Source organism: Hemicordylus capensis, chromosome 5 (assembly GCF_027244095.1).
Source record: "Hemicordylus capensis ecotype Gifberg chromosome 5, rHemCap1.1.pri, whole genome shotgun sequence".
NCBI lineage: Eukaryota > Metazoa > Chordata > Lepidosauria > Squamata > Cordylidae > Hemicordylus > Hemicordylus capensis.
In genome coordinates, this window is record NC_069661.1 from 57,243,156 (window position 1) to 57,262,476 (window position 19,321).

At 45.6% G+C, this 19,321-nt stretch overlaps 1 protein-coding gene across 3 annotated transcripts in view; it reads right to left on the reverse strand.

Annotated features, from left to right (window-relative positions):
- Positions 1–12,342, reverse strand: part of SETD7 (SET domain containing 7, histone lysine methyltransferase) — a 34,086-nt gene extending 21,744 nt beyond the window's left edge. For all 3 annotated transcript variants that reach the window (XM_053257805.1, XM_053257804.1, XM_053257806.1), the window contains exons 1-3: positions 12,009–12,342; positions 2,781–2,910; positions 1,615–1,816 (exon numbers count right to left, since the gene is read on the reverse strand). In XM_053257805.1, coding sequence (XP_053113780.1) covers positions 1,615–1,816; positions 2,781–2,910; positions 12,009–12,048 — 372 coding nt within the window. In that variant the 5' untranslated portion in view covers positions 12,049–12,342. The remainder of the gene's footprint in view (positions 1–1,614; positions 1,817–2,780; positions 2,911–12,008) is intronic.
- Between the last annotated feature and the right edge of the window lie 6,979 nt (positions 12,343–19,321).

Sequence of the window (19,321 nt, forward strand, 5' to 3'; positions counted from 1 at the left end):
GTCACGCATGATGCTTTGCATATAGCAGCATCTAGGGCAAGGCGTATCCATCCTGTTATTTTGCAACCAAATTAGAAGAAGTTATATAACCCGGCTGTGGGGCCAGGGGAGGGCACCACAGTTGTCCCCCCAGCAGACACATCACTGGTTAACCAGCACACCAACCTCTGCATGCTGCTGCCTCCCTTGCTCCTTCAGTGGTTGGCCAGGCTTGCGTAGTTGCTGTCCCATGTCCTCCCAACTCCACACAGGCATTTGGGGATGGCACTAGCAAGGGTGCCCAGGGCTGTGGGCAAGGCAGGGCTGAGGACCATGGCAATGTGACACATGGGAGACTGACTGGGTGTACTGGCACAGCAGTGAGTGCAGTCACCCCTCCTGTGCAGGATAGGTGCGGGTGCTTCCTCCAGATCATGGCCCCAAGTCTGCTAAGCAGACTGAACAGGGGTGTGCGTGTTCCATGGCCAGGGGCCGTGGTGGCACTGCCCCTGGGTCCAGTGTTTGGGTGGAGGGCGGGAACGGTGTGCCACTGGGGTGGCATGGGCACGGTCACGGAGAGGGCCTGAACTCCTGGATGTTCAGCCACTCCACTGCCTGGGCACTGTGCAGAGTCAGTGCCTTAGACTGGTGGGGGAAGGGCACCATCCCAGAGTGGGGAGAGGGGTTCCAGCAGATGGGCAAATGTTTCTCTTCTTAGATAAGATGCTGAGAGGCTTGCATCTCCTCACAAAACATTGACACAGTGCTTTGGGGAAAGACTACAAGGTCAAAACGGGAGTAGGGTGGGAGGATGATGGGAACAACTATTCATCCCTGTTGGCCATGGCGGCTGCTGAGCAGGGCATCCACCAGTGTGCAGGGCTGGCGTGGGTGAAGGGACGTGCTGCAAAGGGACAGCTTCTCAGAGCCATTCATGCCTTTGAGGCCATGGTAGGTGATGCATGTGTAGTATCCTGTAGGGCTGCTGAGGGGAGTGGGCGCATGCCCACCCATTCACCTGCTAGTCAGACCATTTTCATGGAAGAAAGGCTGACAGGCATGTCCCAGGGTGCCATAGGAGGCTCTGATTTGCCTCATCCCACCCGATGGTGCTGTGTGTGCTGTTACTGAACTAGGGGGGTTGGGATGGTGCAGCCCTCCCTCACAGCCATTCCTGCCCTGGGGGCTGGAGTCAACCTAAGTTCAGGGGAATGTGCATGACCTTGGGCAGGCACTGGGAATGCAACTAAGTGCTGTCTCCTGGGGCTGAACCAATCAGCACAGCTCAGGACTGGGCTACGGTGTCCCAAGGAGCGCCAACAGTGACCGAGCCTGCTCAGCTTGGCAGCACTAGGGGCGTGACCCCTCCCGCAGGCATGGGTGGTGCAGGGTATGCTGTTATTGTTGGAGGGTGTGTGTGTCTGGAGGACTTGTCCCAGGCTTGGCTGGTGCCCAACTGCTGATCATCTGGCTGCGGTTTCTGCTAACCCACAGCTGCTCTGCTCGTTTGTCCCATCACAGCCCTACCCTACTGGGTTAGGCTCCTGGCAAGCCCCAAATAGTGGTGTGTAAATGCCCAGTATTTAAATGCTGAACAGGCATTTGTTCTCTATTTGGGAAGTCAAACAGACTTACTGGGTAGTATATCCAACAAATTCCATGCCGAATATTATCTTTGTACTGTCCTTTGAATATCAGTTGTCCATCAGCATCATATTCCTGGGCTGGCCCATTCAGCTCCCCATCCACATAAGTGCCATGAAGAGCCCCTCCATCCTCGTAAGTGTACACTCCCTGGCCTTGCAGAGCATCATCGACATAATAGCCTTCTAGCGTGCTGGTAAATGGGGAAAAAGAGGACCATCATTATTATCTGATCTATATTATAAAGATCTCGAGCTGATATATTTTGCTTCCCTCAACCCAGTGTGGAATCTCACTTGTGCTGTGATGTGCACCTAGAACACTGATGCCAGATGGTTGCCTCTGTTTGAAAGAAAGGAAACAGCCACTATAGGTAAGTAGTGGAGTTCATAATAGCCACTATTCAATACACATATAGTAGCATACTTCCTGTATGTACCCTGCATTTGAGAGGGCCCAAGTTCACTTTATGTCATCACTTTAAGTGGCGCAGCGGGGAAATGCTTGACTAACAAGCAGAAGGTTGCCGGTTCGAATCCCTGCTGGTATTGTATCGGGCAGCAGCGATATAGGAAGATGCTGAAAGGCATCATATCATACTGCATGGGAGGAGGCAATGGTAAACCCTTCCTGTATTCTACCAAAGAAAACCACAGGGCTCTGTGGGCGCCAGGAGTCGAAATCGATTTGACGGCACACTTTACCTTTACTTTTAAGTTCACTTTGGGGAATACACACACACACACACACACACATATCACACCAAAACAAGTACATGTGTACAGTCACCTACATTCACATAAAACAGTGTCTCAATAAGGCTATTATTCTTCTAGAACGAAATTGCTGATTATGCGCTTCATCTTTAGCACTTCTATTATTTCATCTTCAAAAGACTGGTTGCTTCAAATGAGAAACTCATCAGCATGGTCAAGCAGTTGGTCAAGCAGACCAACCACTTACAGAAGATTGGGAGCAACATTAAGCCGCAATAGTGATCAAGAATCTATGTTTGCTATATTGAAAAACCCAACAACTTCGCATTTATTTTGTTTCACATAGCAAGAGAAATAGGCATCAAGAGAGTTGGTTACCAAGTACTACAGAGCATGCACAAGTAATTGCCACAAGTAAGAGGCAAGTGATAATATGTCTACCTTCCATCAAAAAAGAAAAACTTGCCACGGCCATTCTTTTCTCCATGCACAAAATTTCCCTCAAATCTGTCAGTGGAGGAGTATGTGACAGTACAGAATCCATGTGGCAGCCCATCATCATCAAGCGCTCCTAAAAAAAAAACGAAGGGGGGGAAAAATGGGAAAAGAACAAGTGAGATGAATGAAAGTCAAATATAGTAAGGGGACATACAGCTTTAGCTGTACATAACTTATGGAGCAGGTACAGGCTTTTTCTGCTGCAGAGCAAACTCCAGTTTTCTCCTCGCTTCTGAACTGGCTCCAACTCCAACATGGACCTTTGTCCCCCTCTCACATCCTCTGGACAAAAGAGGTAAAAATACAACAAACAACATACTCTTCTTTACCATCCCCGGCACAGTACAAATCTGAAAAGTGCCTAGAACTTGTTGCACTATAGTGAATATGTCCATGGGATGGAGTGTGCCCAGTTCTGTAGTAGCTCCAGTGGTGTGGCAATGTGGAGGATGGCCCTGGGATGAGATTTGTGGTGGCTTCCATTTCCACCATTGCCACTCACCCATTGCTTGCTGCTCACATGCTGCTCACTTCTCACTCACCCGGCCACCCATCCTGCCACCTTTGCCAGGCTGGGCCATGTCATGATCTGGTTATGTGTGCGAGCTGATGCCACATTATTAGAGAGTGTGGCTTGGCAACACTGGATGTCTGCTGTCTGGGTGCCCTAAGAGGCGAATACAGAGAGGAGGTGAGGGTGGGCAGTGGGGTGGGGGGTGGGGTCTCTGGAGACCAGCAGCTTAGGGACATTTGCTCCCCAGCCCAGCTTAATTATATCTACACACCTAGTTCAGTGTCCCAAAGAATGATGCTGTGTAGGCATTGCTGGAGTATCGTTCCAGCCAGATACACCAACAGAAATGTCTATGCATGTTGTCAAGCAATGTAGCTTGAGGTTCCCCTTATCCCTAGCTATGCAGACTACAGATCCAAACTTATGATTTCTGGCTGCACAAAAAGTCCCTTATCTTAAGCCAAGACTAATGTTGGTGTCTGAAGTGAGTAAAGATGTGACTTGAACTTTGATGATGACGATAAAGGAAAAGAAGATTATTAGATTCTATAGCAAATGAGCAAAGACTCCTACAGTAGGTTCCTGAAAATCTATAGTAAAAAAACAGATCTATTACCTCATACCTGCATATACCAGAGATGGTGGCGGGGGGAAGCCTCTATTCATAAACAACTTGGGTGTGTGACAAAGTGAAGGACAAGAGTTAAAGGAACTCTATACCCATTCTATAGCCATCTAATACGCCTGGAGCTTCAGACAATATTAAAGTGGCACACCAAAACAACAACATGGATGGAGTTTAATATAGAACATTAAGGCTCTCCACACCATCAGCGTGGAGAGCTACGAGGCGGTTTGCGGGGAGAGTGGGCTTGGCCCGCAATCCCCGCACACGAGCAGTCAGCTCACTCTGGGCAGCTGGATCGGCCACCCACATGATTACCATTTCCATCATGGAGCCAGTTGGGGTGGGGATCAGGGGCCTCTTGGCCCCTGGAAGTCCCAGAATGCCCCACACGAGTGCATGGAGCATACTGGGGAGTCCTCTGATGCTGGGAGGCTTGTTGTAGCCTCCCGGTTGGTGGTCTCAGTGACACACGACCCAATAAACGGGGTTAGCGGAGCATTTTCACTTGCTCTGCTAACCTCGTTTAAGGGGAGGGGCATTCAGGGAGGCTTGCTGCCAGGAACTGCTCGGCTCCCGCTGCAGCACATGACCAGGCAAAAACAGGCTAGGCTCCCTTGGCCCGGTTTCACCTGGTCATGAGAATAGCCTCGTAATGTAAATATAATGTGGTTATACCTACTGGGAAACCTTTACCCATATGTGACTGCAACATATGCATCACACCCGTAAGTTCAAAAGTCCTTATATAGGGATCATAGGAAGCTGTCTTACAAAGGCAGATGCATAGGAAGCTTATCAGACCATTGGTCTATCTAGCTCAGTATTGTCTACACAGACTGACAGTGGCTTCTCCAAGGTTACAGGCAGGTGTCTCTCAGCCCTATCTGGAGACGCCAGGGATAGGGATGTGCGCAGAACCAGCACTTGCCAGTCCGAAAGTGGGGGGTGGGTAACTTTAAGGGTGGGGAGGGTGCTCTTCCCCCTCCCGCCACATTTCTCCCACCAGTGCTGTGCATTCAAAGGGTCCGGCGGGGTGGCAGGGTACCTACCTGCCTCTGTTCCCTCTAAGGCAGGTGCATGTGCGTGCGCTCACACATTTTCTGATGTCTGCTCAGTTAATTTTAGATTCAGGTTGAATCAGGAAGGCCCCATCTGAATGCATGTGCACACCCACTGCCTTGATGCTCCCGCCCAGAACAAAGCTCGTTCTGCACACAAATGAGGGGAGGGGAATAGGGAGAATATTTCTCCCTGCCGCCCCGTTGCTTCCTCAGCCTGGAAGTTCACACACATGTGTGCGTGCAGCATGCGTTCAGGTACATACAGCCTGCACATGCACACTGGGAACTTCTGGTCACTTCTGGTCCAAGGAAGCAACAGGGCAGCAGGGAGGTATGCTGCCGCCCTGCCAGACCATTTGAATACACAGCGCCAGCAGGGCAAACGCAGTGGGAGGGGTAAGAGCACCCTCCCCCACCCTTAAAGTTATCTACCCCTCCACCATCTACCCCTCCACCTATGAACTGGCTCAAACGCTGGTCCGCGGAACTGGGTCAGCACTCCTAGAATGAAGCGCTGAACAGTTCTGTGCACATCCCTAGCCAGGGAGGGCACTTTGAACCTTTGGCATGCAAGCATGCAGATGCTCTTCCCAGAGTGGCCCAATCCCCTAAAGGGAATGTCTTACAGTGCTCACATGATGTCTCCAATTCAAATGCAAACCAGGGCAGACCATTAGGAAAGGTGACAATTCATGCTTGCTGCCACAAGACCAGCTCTCCTATGTTCTGATGTAATCTCATGCATTGCATCATACAATAAATTGTCATGTCAGTGGGAAGCACTATAGCCAGGTATACTGCAGAACTGATAGACTTGGCTATAGTTCTTCCCACAGTAGTACACTTACCATTGTAGCTTCATTTTCTTGAACTCTACAGTCCCAAGTTCCAATCACAGCTCACAGCACCCCAAACATTTTCATCAGTACATTCATACCAAATCAGACCATGGGTCTATCCTCATACTTTAGTACTGGCTATGCTGACTGGAAATCACTCTCTAGTTTTTCAAGAGACCCTTCACAGCTCTACTTGGGAGATGCTAGGATGGAACTCATGGCTGTCAACAAGTGTTCTGCCACTGAGCTATGACTTTTCCCTTCCCCAAGTAGAGTGAACAAATGTGTTTTAATTATGAAATATGTAGGCCTAGAAAAACATCAGAAAAACAGAGGGAGAAAGAAGTTTTCCCCCTTCTCCTGCTGAAGCCCTTTTGTCAGTTTCTTCAGTAGAAAACATTTAAATTTTTGAAAATTTTGAAGAAAAATTCCTATTTATTATTTTAGAATTAGGAAAGAAATTATTTTTAAAACATAATACTTTAAATATTGTATATTTTACTTTAAATACTTTAAATATTGTATGATGCAATGCTATGCAGGGGAGTAATGGCAGGAGAGAGGGCACGCCCTCAACTCCTGCCTGTGGCTTCCAGCGGCATCTGGTGGGCCACTGTGCAAAACAGGATGCTGGACTAGATGGGCCTTGAGCCTGATCCAGCAGGGCTGTTCTTATGTTCTATATTGTTTTAGCTGCTCCTATTCAGAATGCTTTCTAAAGCAAGACAGCTGCATTAGGCAACTACAATTCCTGTCTCTTGTAAACATGCAAAACTCTCAAGGCCTACTTCAGATTCTCAGTTTTCTGTAGTATGTGAAAGAAATTGGTCTATGTTTGGATATATACTCACTAAATCAGAAAACAAAATAACATGTGAAAGAGTAGGAAAGCATGTTTCAGTCTACACAAATCTTCAGTAGTCAGAAGCCCAAGAAATAAAATTAAAGTCTAGAATTGGAAGCTTTGACCTTTGGTTCTGATGGAGAAAGATACTTGAGACAGTAATATGTTTCAGTGCTATATTTCTTGTTTAAACAACATGATATGAGTTCCGTGTAGCTAATTTTGAGTTACTATGCCACTTGCTTATGTAATGATCATACACTATTTAAAAGTTGTTTATTTCTTGTTTACACACTCAGACAGGTGTTATTGACTGGTTTGTTTTATATAGACATCGAGTCCTCCCCAAGGACCTGGGATGGCTGAATTTTATCATCAATACTGTTGGTTATTATAGATATCGTCGCAAAATATAGGCTGTTCCCAGTAAAGTTGCTTTTTGTAATTGGCTGATGGTGATTTCTGTGGGCCCTATGGTGTTGAGGTGCTCTTCAAGTGCTTTTGGAATTGCACCTAGGGTGCCAATTACCACTGGGATTACTTGGGTCTTTTTCTGCCACAGCCTTTCAATTTCAATTAGTAGATCTTTGTATTTTGTGATTTTTTCTATTCCTTTTTCTTCTATTCTGCTATCCCCTGGTATTGCTATGTCGATTATTTTAACTTGTTTTTCTTTCTTCTCGACTACAGTTATATCTTGTGTATTGTGTGGCAGATGTTTGTCTGTTTGTAGTCGGAAGTCCCATAATATTTTTGCATCATCATCATCATTATTATTATTATTATTATTTTTATTATTATTAAGTTTTACTCAAAATCCAAATCTACTGACAGGCCTCAATCTTGATCCTAAAGGTAGACATTATGCCTGCAACAAGGGATTACTGGAAGTAGTTTAAGAGGAACTGCTTTTGTGGTTATGTATATATTCATTGTCACCTCAGATAGATGTTGCAGGTTTTTTTAGGGTTTTTTTCTGCTTCTAGATAAGGTTAGCATTATCCAGGACAGAGAGGAAATTACTTTTAAGAATTCCTTTTGTTTCCTGTACTACAATGTTGATTATTTCCATTTCTTCCCATTTTTATATTTATTACCTCCCTTATTTTTCCAACTGGCAAAACTAAAAGATGTTTAGGTGCAGCAGATTACTACTCTTTACTGGGTATAACTGTACTTACAGTTTGAATAAAACTAAGGTATTTATACTTTTAAATGGCATACACATTCCAAACAGTACAGTTATACCTGCTACATTATATATAATGCATTTTGTGTGCCTAAAGTAGTAAAGTATGGTAAATTTGATTAGAAAATAAACCCTGCACACATTTCATTTTTTCCTTAAAATTTGTTTATTTCAGAAAAAATGGTCATCGTTGTCCCCCCGCCCCACGGCTTCAAAATATTTGGAAATTTTAGCTCTCTGCATGTTTACTATAGGCTTTCATTTTGCACTTAGAACAATACTTTATTAATAAAACTGGTTCTACTGCTTACTTATACTAAAGAAATATTGACAATCAAGCTTCAAGCATTTTGAAATCAGTTAATTATTTGGCTTCCGTATTTATGATCCAGCCTCAAAGCACCGGCTTATAATATACATATATACACACACACACATCCAGAGACTGTAGAACACTGCTACGTGGCTGATTTGAAGGAATGAGAATTGCACAGGCCATCCAAGAGAACATAAATTGTGCAACCATCAGTATTCAGGCAAAGTTTACTTGTAACTATACATTAGTCTGCAATGCATTGCTGAACAGAAGTTGACATTTGTTCCACAGAGCCTCTACCGGACTTGCCCACAGACTATCAAACTGAATCTTTTTCTCTCTCCTATGAATGGGGATGGAGTCAGCCTCTTAGTTAAGGTGCACATTCAAAACATGATCAAATTTTGCTACTCTCTTCGGAGTCTAGAAAATAATTCCTGACATATAAAGCAGTGAGACAGGAAGAAACTGTAGCAAGATCTGAATGGATCAGGACAAAGGGGGCTGGAGGCAATGAGAGGCCCTTCAGTACCAATATACCCAGGAAACAAGTGGCATAAAGTAAGGATGATCTAAGTAGTTAAGAGACCTCACCTTTTCTGTTTTCACCTCAGCTCTTCAAATAATAGCCATAAACTTATACAAACAGAACACCGTGTTTGAGAAGATGGGGGAGAGGGATTGGTGCTACAATGTTCTATTCACCAATGGCATTTTTCTTAGCATAACCAATTATTTATGCTTGTTACAAAACCACTTTTTATAATATGCAGCCTATTCCTAAATATTTTCTGCATAAGCACATGTGCTTAGGATAAGATTTGCCATTAACTACACTAGAAAGATTTATGAGACGATAGAGGTCTGCTCAAGTCTGGAGAGGAAAAGAAAAAGGAAATTTCTTACTAGTCTAGTCCGGGTGGGGCCAGGTAGGGAATCTTGGTAAAAGCAACTGGGCTTAAGTGAGTTGAAGATGGTTTGATAAGCGGCATACTTTCCCATTATATACCAACTTGTTTCCCATTGTTTATTTCTGATCATCTGCAGTTATTCAAGTAGCTTTGTCCTGCTTTTATTTATGCTAGAGAGGAATAGGACTAATTTTACATTTATATGCCATTGGTGCCTTACACACTGGGAAAAACAACAACCCCCAAATACTTCACAATACACTTCTCAGGGCTGCAATTTTGTCTGCAGTTGTGCCCAGGCAAGTCCCTGTTCTTCTCAGTGAGACTTACACACCACACTGAATTGCTCAGAGGGAAGAGTGCGATTGCGAAGTGCAGAGAGTCGGCCACAGTCGTAGATTCAAGTCCCATTGCCCTCACTCTTGGACCTCAGCTTAGGGGTAGAACATCCACTTTGCATGTGGAAGGTATCAGGTTCAGTCCCTGGCATCTCCAGGTAGGGCTGAGAAAGACACCTGCCTGAAACCTTGGAGAGCCACTGCTAGTCAGTGTAGACAATACTGAGCTAGGTGGACCAAGGGTCTGACTCGATATAGGCAGTTTCTTACCTGCCTATGGTCAGGAATAAAATAAGGATGAATTAAGAACATAAGAACAGCCCTGCTGGATCAGGCCCAAGGCCCATCTAGTCCAGCATCCTGATTCGCACAGTGGCCCACCAGATGCCTCTGGGAAGCCCACAGGCAGGAGTTGAGGGTGTGCCCTCTCTCCTGCCATTACTCTCCTGCAACTGGTACTCAGAGGCCCCCTGCCCTTGATGCTGGAGGTGGCCCACAGCCCTCCAACTAGTAGCCATTGATAGACCTCTCCTCCATGAAGTCATCCAAACCCCTCTTAAAGCTATCCAGGTTGTTGGCTGTCACCACATCCTGTGGCAGAGAGTTCCACAAGTAGATCACACATTGTGTGAAACAGTACTTCCGTTTGTTGGTCCTAGACCTCCTGGCAATCAATTTCATGGAGTGACCCCTGGTTCTAGTGTTGTGTGAAAGGGAAAAGAATCTCTCTCTCTCCACTTTCTCCACACCATGCATGATTTTATAGACCTCTATCATGTCTCCCTGCAGTTGTCTTTTTTCTAAACTAAAAAGCCCCAGGTGTTGTAGTCTTGCCTCATAAGAAAGGTGCTCTAGGCCCCTGATCATCTTGGTTGCCCTCTTCTGTACCTTCTCCAGTTCAACAATGTCCTTTTAAAGATGTGGTGACCAAAATTGTACGCAGTACTGTGGTCGCACCATAGTTTTGTATAAGGGCATTATAATGTTAGCCGTTTTATTTTCAATCCCCTTTCTAATTATCCCTAGCATGGAATTTGCCTCTTTCACAGTTGCCGCACATTGGGTCGACACTTTCAACCTTGAAATACAAACTCCTTGAAATACAAACTAGCATTTTAATGCAGTCACCTTGGGAATGAAATCCACAGCCAAGTGGCATATTTCATACTGGACTGAAATTTGGCTAGATGCAGCTATTCTTTCCAGATTATATAGTGCCAGCTCTGCAACTGCCTTGTCTACAGCTAATTATTGAGACCACAGAATGAAACCACTCATACCAATATTCAACACACTGCAGCCATTCTACATGTCCCACTTGAACTATTTGGGTGCATTTGGGATTTTTAAAAAACCCAAAACCAATCGATGCACAAGCCCCCTTTCCAGAGTAGTATTCAAAGGTGACCATTCAAAATCAAAACATGCCTCTGAAAACTGAAAGAATGAACAGTAATAATCATGTGCTTTAACATTTTCAAGGTGGCACACTATTTTCCACTAGAAGTCTGCACTGATACCAAAAGCTACTACAGAAAGCTGTTTTTGGATCATTAATACTGTCAAACTAATAAAAAGAGGAAGGGCAGGAAATTAAGAAGCCAGGGCACTAAAGCCTGCCAAGGTTTGTAACATTAATCATGCATCTTCACATTTCATAAAGCCCCAGATCAATAAATCAAGCAATGATAACATCATGGAAATCTCAGCTTTCATTACGGTTCTTCCAGCCTTCATGGTTGTTGAAAACAGTTTTGACAGCATGATTGTTCTGTCCCTCACAGCAGGCAGAGGTAAGGGAGCAGGCATGGGGACACTGACACATCTTTTTAAAGACCCAGGCAGGACTCTGAAGATCCCTTTTGGCCCTCCAAATTCCAAACACATTTGCCTTGGAATAACAAATCCCAGCAATCCCAAGACAACTTCCTTCTCAGCTACGTGCTAAGGAGAACCGCTCTGGCAAACGGTCTTCACCCACATCCCCCCAACACCTCTGCTCAGGAAAGGGTTAGGGGGAGGAGTGCAAGATTGCTGGCAAAGGCAAGAGGGAGGCAACCTCACCCCCCTTCGAGCTGGGGCATCTATTCCTGTCCGGGCTTATTTGGGAGGCCGGTTACTCTGGGCTCCACCTGATTGGCTTTCCCTAAAGCGGCAGCCCAGGCCATGCCATGCGCGCGCCCCGAGCCAACTTCCAGTCGTTGGGATCACAGAAGCGGGCAACGTGCCTCCTCGCGGCGTCCGCCCCGAGGCCCGAGCCCCCCGGGGGGCCAACTTCCTTTCCTTCCTCTAGTCTGAAGGGAAACAAAAGGAGAAAGAAGAAGGCGGGAAGGAACCATGTTTCCCCCCACACGACTCCCGGTGGGGGAAGGGCTCCCCTGTGCTGCCACAGCGTGGAGCTGTGCAGGGCTGCCAGCCAAGCAGCCCTGGAAAGCACCTCTTCTCCGCTTCCTCCCGCGCCGCGCCCACCCCGTCCCTTCTCCCCCTGCCTCCCCCACCCCGCCTTGCCCAGGCCCAGGCAAGCCAGTTACCCTCGACGGTCTCTTCTAGCGTCTCTTCGTCGCTGTCCATGGCTCAGCTCGCCGGCCAGAGAGAGTCAACTTGGCTGACTAGCCCTGTCCGGGAGCGCGCGCACGCCCGCCCTCTTGCCTGTCCCGGCACTCGCCTAGTCCAGTCGGGGCAGGCGGGCGGGCAGCTCGCACAGTCTCCCTCTAGAGTGAGTCCGCGGAGCGAGCTGGCAAGGGGCCGTCGTCGTGCACGCGAGCCTGAGCAGCGAGCGCCTCCGTCCGTCGCCGCTCGCTTTCTCTCCCCACACTCGTCTCGCCGCTTTGTTATAGAGCAGCTGATCCACTGACATCACCCTGGGCTGGGGCCGATCCCTGACTGACAGCTCCCTGCGCAGCAGCAGCACCAAAAGCAGGAGCCCGCCGGTGCAGCAGGGGCAGGCTGGCTGGCACCACCTCGAGGAGACAACAATACTGCCCGCGCGCGCGTTCTACAAACACGACGCGGCCGCATGAGGATCCACCAGCCCAAGCGAAACACTTCCAAGTCGCTCTGGTGCTGCTGGGGGCGGCGGGAGGAAGCGAAGCACTTTTTGGACTCTCTGAAGCGCTCGCTTAACTGTGGGGTTCATCGGGATTTAAAAGGGCTTCGCTAGGGGCTGGATCGGTCGCACCTCCGGGGGCCAGGGCGCAGCAGCGCCATGGCGGTATGTGCGAGAGGCGTGTACGAGAACACGAGCTCCAACGCGCGCCACGCGAGGCAAGCCGATGCACGCTTGGGAGGAGGCGGAAGCAAAGCCGGGAAGCGCAGGCACAGGCGCATGGCTACGACACAAAGGGAATCTGCTGGAAACTTCGCTGCTGTGCTGAGCTGAGCATGAATGAGGCAGTTCGGAGGCATACATTCAACAGGGCATTAGGCCAATTTAACCAAACTCCTAACTCAGAATGAAGTAATACAATGCGTTGTGCACTTGCCACTTTATCATCCAGAGATGGGATAGCCAGCTTATTTTAATCTCTAAAATATGAAGCCCCTGGACACATACCTGCCTGTCACACTCTCTGATCTCAAAGCCTCACATCCAAACCTGGATTGGGTACATTCTGGTTAGGTTTGCTCACTTGGAAGGAAAATGCAGTTTGCACATGTTTTACTGAGCATTATTTTATTTTATTTTATTTTATTTGAGTTTCATTGAGCATTATTTTACATCTTGGGGTCAGATCTGGCACTGAAACAACTATGTAGGATTCCACCCTGGTTCAGGTTCCATAAAGGTAAAGTGTGCTGCCGAGTCAGTGTTGACTCTTGGCGACCACAGAGCCCTGTGGTTGGCTTTGGTAGAATACAGGAGGGGTTTACCATTGCTATCTCCTGCACGGCATGAGATGATGTCTTTCAGCATCCTTCCTATATCTCTGCTGCCCGATATGGGAAACATACCAGCGGGATTCGAAGCAGCAACCTCTGGCTTGCTAATCAAGTCATTTCCCCACTGTGCCATTAGGTGGTTCCATAGACTGCCTTTAAAGGAAATGGACGGTTTTCATAGACCCTGCTATTAATTCATGCCATTTTCCCAGAAGGACTCTAAAGATCAGATTCTCTACATATTTACTTAAGAACTGAATCCCACTGATTTCCATGGAACTTCCTAATAATGGCATTTTTAATGCTGAGGTGTTAGCAGCCCAGCCCACATACTTATACCTCACACATTGTGTTTTGTACCCCAGTCGTAAGCACCTGATGCCCATTTCATGTTAAACCCTGCTAACTGGTCAAAGAGGCACCTTATTGGTGACTCCTTTATATTCAGCAAGGGGAAAGCAGGTGTGGCTATTCAACCCTAACACAGGGCCAGTTCAGACAATACTTCTGTGGCCCATTCTCTTAAAAGGGGATGCACCAAGAATGTCGGCAGCTCTACACACAGCCCTATTTGGGTCACAAGCAGAGCTGCTGTTCAGACAGACACCCCTACACACAGGATAAAGGGATGCAGTGAGAGGGCATTGGGATGTCTGTGGAAGATGTAACCAAGGATGTGCTCTCAGTGTGTCCTCTTTTTAATTGCATAGGCCACGAAAGTATCATCCAGCTGGATTTCCATGTCTTTCCTGTGGCTGTTGCTGGTGTATGCCATGTGTGTCTTTCAAGATTGTGATCCTCTTTGAGACAGCGAGCCATTTTTGTATCCTTATTCCTTTTGCTATGTAAACCGCTTTGAAAAATTTTCTGTGGAAAAGCAGTATAATTATTGTAGTAGTAGTATCTGTGGGGTGTTTATTTTTTTTGTTTCCCACTGATAGAAAAGTGAACATCTGCAAAGTGAGGCAAAACTCCATAAAACCATCAAGAGTAATCATAATAATGAATTAAATAAATTAACCAGTTGCTGTCCATAACGGCATTGATGTGAATGCTTTAGTGCTGCAGTAACATGCAAAGGCAGCATACAGTCACCAATGCCATACTGTAATAAATAAACAAAAGTGTATTCAGGTGGAGGTAGTTCCTTCTGTCACACGTGACCACTGATATCACAGCCACGTTCAACAGATACTCCTGAAAATCACGCAACAGTCCACACAACAATTGTATTAGCAATGTTCTAAGAGAAAATGGCCTTTCCCCAGTGTGATTAATTGTGGTTTGAGTGCTGGGAAGATAATGATTTCTCCATAACAGCAGGTGCACTGCTAGCTTGAGGGAAAACATCTAGATCCCAGAGGATGAGTATGGTATTCAAGCACAGTGAGTTAACTGTGTGCACTGTCTCCTTGGACCACCTTAAGTGGTGCAGCAGGGAAATGCCTGACTAACAAGCAGAAGGTTGCTGGTTCAAATCCCCACTGGTATGTTTCCCAGACTATGGGAAACACCTATATCAGGCAGCAGCAATATAGGAAGATGCTGAAAGGCATCCTCTCATACTGAGCGGGAGGAGGCAATGGTAAACCCCTCCTGTATTCTACCAAAGAAAACCACAGGGCTCTGTGGTCACCAGGGGTTGACACCAACTTGATGGCATACTTTACCTTACTGTCTCCTTGAGGACAACCCAGCTTCCAGACCTGTCTCCTTGCCGTCTTGCCTCCACTAGCAGAAAGTCCTGCTGCAGGCCTGCATCAATAGTCCCGCCAGCAAGTTGCCTATAACCTTGTAAATAAATTAAGTCTTACCAACATCTGTATCCAGTAATGATTCATCCTAATGTGCCAGACGGCACCAAGTGAGACACAACCGCCTCTGGCCGTCTGATTGCAACTGTTTCTCCCATCCTACCCCACTCTGGCATTAAAGAGAGCCATGCTGCCTGCAGGCTAGCCTTCAGTTGTATTTATCCTCCGAAATTGATGTGAATGTTAAGATCTGGAACTACCAGAAGAGCATGTCTTTCTCTAGTACCATTAAATGACTCGCATCATCCACAATTTACAAAACCTTAAAAAAAATAATTTAGGATGATGTTCTATTGTGGCACATAGGAGATATACATTTATATATGTTACTATGCTTTTTGTTACCACTATTCAGCCTCGTTTAAGATTTCTTTACTTCATGAGCTGAGCTTCAGTGAGGTGGGGGCCCATTTTAAAATCTCGTCTCTGGGCCCACTCCAACCTTGCTACACCCCTGGGCGGGGGGAGGCTTGTTTTATTCACCTGCCCCCCAGGTGACTGAGTTCTGCTGTTGGAAGCATGAAGCACACTCCCAGATGAGCAGCATTGGATTCCTGCATCTCTGAGCTCTCCGGAGGCCCCTGGAGATCCCACAATGTACTGCACAAGTACGTGGTGCATTGTGGGGACCGACCCCCCCCCCAGTGATGGGAGGGTGCCCATCAGTGCTTCAGCACCAGCTGCAAGCAGTTGACACTGACACACGATCGAGGAAATGCAGTTAAGGGAGTGCTCGCTCGTTTAACCACATTTAACCAGACTCCCAAGGTGGGTGTGCTGCTGAGGTGCCATCGGGAGCTAGTGGGCTCCAGCAGGTTCCTGCAGGCAGCCAAGCCCTGGCTTTTCTGCCCTAGCCCAGTCTTGGCTGCTCGTGAGAACAGTCTCGTTATGTTGTTTTTATTTTCATATATAGCAAGATAACCTAGTAATCCCCTTTAAAATAAAATGTTAATATGTACATCATGTAATAAGAGTGGATTTTCCTCCATTGCTACTCAGTCTCTTATTATATCTATATTCCCTGTGGTTACATTTAAGATCAATATTTGGTCTTTAAAATATCAGGTTCTTTTACTGGGTAAAAGTTTCCTAAAAGTAAGTTGAGCGTGCCCCAGAGTGCCAATTTTATATACAGAATACGTTATTTCTTTTTAAAGAAAATAAAACCTTGCATTCACACCTTGTCACTTTGTCACATTCGCTGAATGCAGCTCTGAATAGTTGTTACATTGTGTACAATAGGGTTTGCATAAGAGCAGCGCTTGGTAGATGAAGCCTAGAATCTGTGTTTCTGAATACTTTATTACTTTACTACATTTGCAACTTTTCAGTTCTACTAAAATGGAACATTGAAAAGTGCTGTGAAGAAGGCCTGTAGTTATATTTATGGAGAGTTCTGAGAAAAAGAATGTTCAAAGAAACTTTAATTTAAAATTAGGGTTAGGGTTAGCTGCTTTTTAAAAAATTAATTGTTTCTGTATTGTATTTTTGTAAAGAAACAAACAACTCTTTATTTTGTTCTGTTATGATTTAATGTGTGTTTTTATCTCATGTTTTAATGGTGTGTTGTAAGCCGCCCTGAGAAAAATTAGTTATGGGACGGCTAACAAATAAAGTTGTTGTTATTTGCATTTAAGAAAGTGTTTGGAGGGATTTAGATAACTGGAAATCCCACAACAGAAGTCTGAGCTCATATGAGCTTTTTAAAGAGATGCTGTCCATCATCATTTCCCAGATTGCCTCTGTCTACCAAAGAGAGAGGGGGAAAAGTTTTCTTATCCATAGAAAGCAAAGAGATGAGTACTTTGGGATCTCTTGAAATGACTTCATTGAATACCACCCTCCTTTTGGACAAAAGAGTAGAAAATACATATGTAGCAGCTTCTCTTGACCATCTGCAAGTACCTACAAAGAAGATACAAAAAGAACAGGAGCTGCTAGGGAGTGTGCACCTGGGATGGCGTAACGTCTGAACCCATCCACCTACAGTTTCTTCCCCACTTCCACCTTCGATTGAACTGACTTTGTCAAGCCATTTCAACTCCTGGATTCATGTGGGCACAGGAAGTCAGTAAAATCTAACGTGGAAGTGGGAAGGTTCAGATGTTAGGCCTGTTGGGGGCAAATGCTCCCCAGTACCTCCAGTTCCTTTTGTGCCTACTTAAGTCCTTAAGGCAGTCATGTGAAGCTGCCCATGGTGTGTGAGCATTCAGAAGTAAAGCAAATCCACTTAAATAACCTCTTTAGGAGGACTTTTGCACATCAGAAAAACGTGAGGACAATGGAAGTACTTTAATAAACAGAAAGAAATTGGTGGCTCTCTCATCCCTGCCATTGGTGGCTTTCTCATCCCTGCCACCAATTGGTGGCTCTCTCATCCCTGCCAGGCTTTTAATTAGATATCGTTTTAATTGTGTTTTAATAATTTAAACGTTATAAATTTTGATTGTTGTAATGTTTTAATCTTTTTATCTGTTGCTTTTATTGTTTTGTTGCAAACCACCATCCCATCCGATCCCATCTCATCCCCCATTTGTTGTAAGATATAGACCATCACAATGATGTTTGCTTTTAAAAAAATCTAAGCCATGTGTATCTGAGATGTGACATCTAGCACTACCAAAGGAAGTAGCAAGGAGAATCTTGACTTGGGGCCTGTGGAAAAAGACGCTCCTGATTTATATATCATTCAAGAGTCATTTTTCAAGAAAAGGTATAATTCCAAAGAAAATGACTCAGAGACCACAAGCATCTGGAGCTGGAAGGCTTATATAGACAATCCACTATAGAGATAAAGGAGCGACTATCTACCACTTTTTATTAGTACTTTTCTGGGGAAAGGGGGAAAGGGGGGAAGTGGGGGGTTATTCACAGAAAGCAAGTGCTGGCTGACAGGCAGCACTGCAAAAACCACACAAGGTCCCTGCTGGCTGGCTGCCTGAACAGCTTGTGAGATCCTGCTGCAAACATGCAGGAAGTGTGTGGAGGGTGAGTAAGCTCTTGCTTCCAACTTGTGTGCAAGTTCTTCACGTAGCACTTTTTTTTTTTTTTGCTGTGTTGAAGGGTGTTTCTTCTGGAATAATCTACTTGGAAAAGGCATACCTGAGGTTCTAGAATATTTAGTAGACATTTAAACTCATTGTCATTGAAACTGAAGTTCATATTCCAGGTTAAAAGAAGAAGAAAAGAAAACAACTTATGACCTCCCAACCATTTTATGAACCACTTAGTTGTCTCCATTTCTTTAGTTTTTACAAAGTTCTTTGAAAACTCCCCTCTCTTGTGTTAGTGGACACATTCATTTGTGTTTTTTTTGTCAAGGAAGGCCTGCTCCTGTCAAGCACAGATTATATGAGGCAACAAGATCTGAGAAGCTGGCAAACCATGTCAGTCATCAACAATGTCATACCTGAATTTTTTTAAAAAATGATACCCCCACCCCAGATCATGTTTTCAAATGATACATAGAATGGAGACAGAGATGCTTTTCTCTCTGGAATCTGCTGTGCAAAGGGTGCTGTTTTATGTCACTTCAGTTAGGCCAGCTCTCTTGTCAAAGGCAAAAAATGTTGGAGATGGAGTTCCAGTGCATCAACCTTTTGCCCCAACTATCCTAATAACCACTAGGGCCATTGGGAGTAGAGGCCATTAGTGAAGGTCTCCTTACCTGTCCCTGCTTGCCTCTACTCAATGAGCCCTACCTTGACTCCTCAGGTACTTCCTATAGTGAGTCAGTCCTCTTCCTTTCCTCCTAGAGAGAAGGTGGAAACATCTTTTGAATACTCTTTCTCTCCCTACTTATTCTTTATGTAGGCTTAGATAGAATTAGGTCTTTCCTATCCAATATACTTCACCAACAAATCAATTTAGTTTAGACTCTACAGTGGTCTCCATGTGTGTTCCTTAAATAGCTACAACAACTAAACTCCCACTCTGTAACTGGAGTGGTAGCTTCCTTGGCACTTTGCGAAATAATCACAAACCTCAACAAAAAGCAACAAGAAGATGTGTTGCTGGTTTGCTCAGACAAAAGAAGCAGCTGTGGCAATGGCATGTAAGCCTTGTCAACACTTCTGAAAGAAGATGTAAACTGGAATCATGTTACTCAAGTAATGGCAGCACCAGGAAAAAGAATACTGAGGGGGCACAGA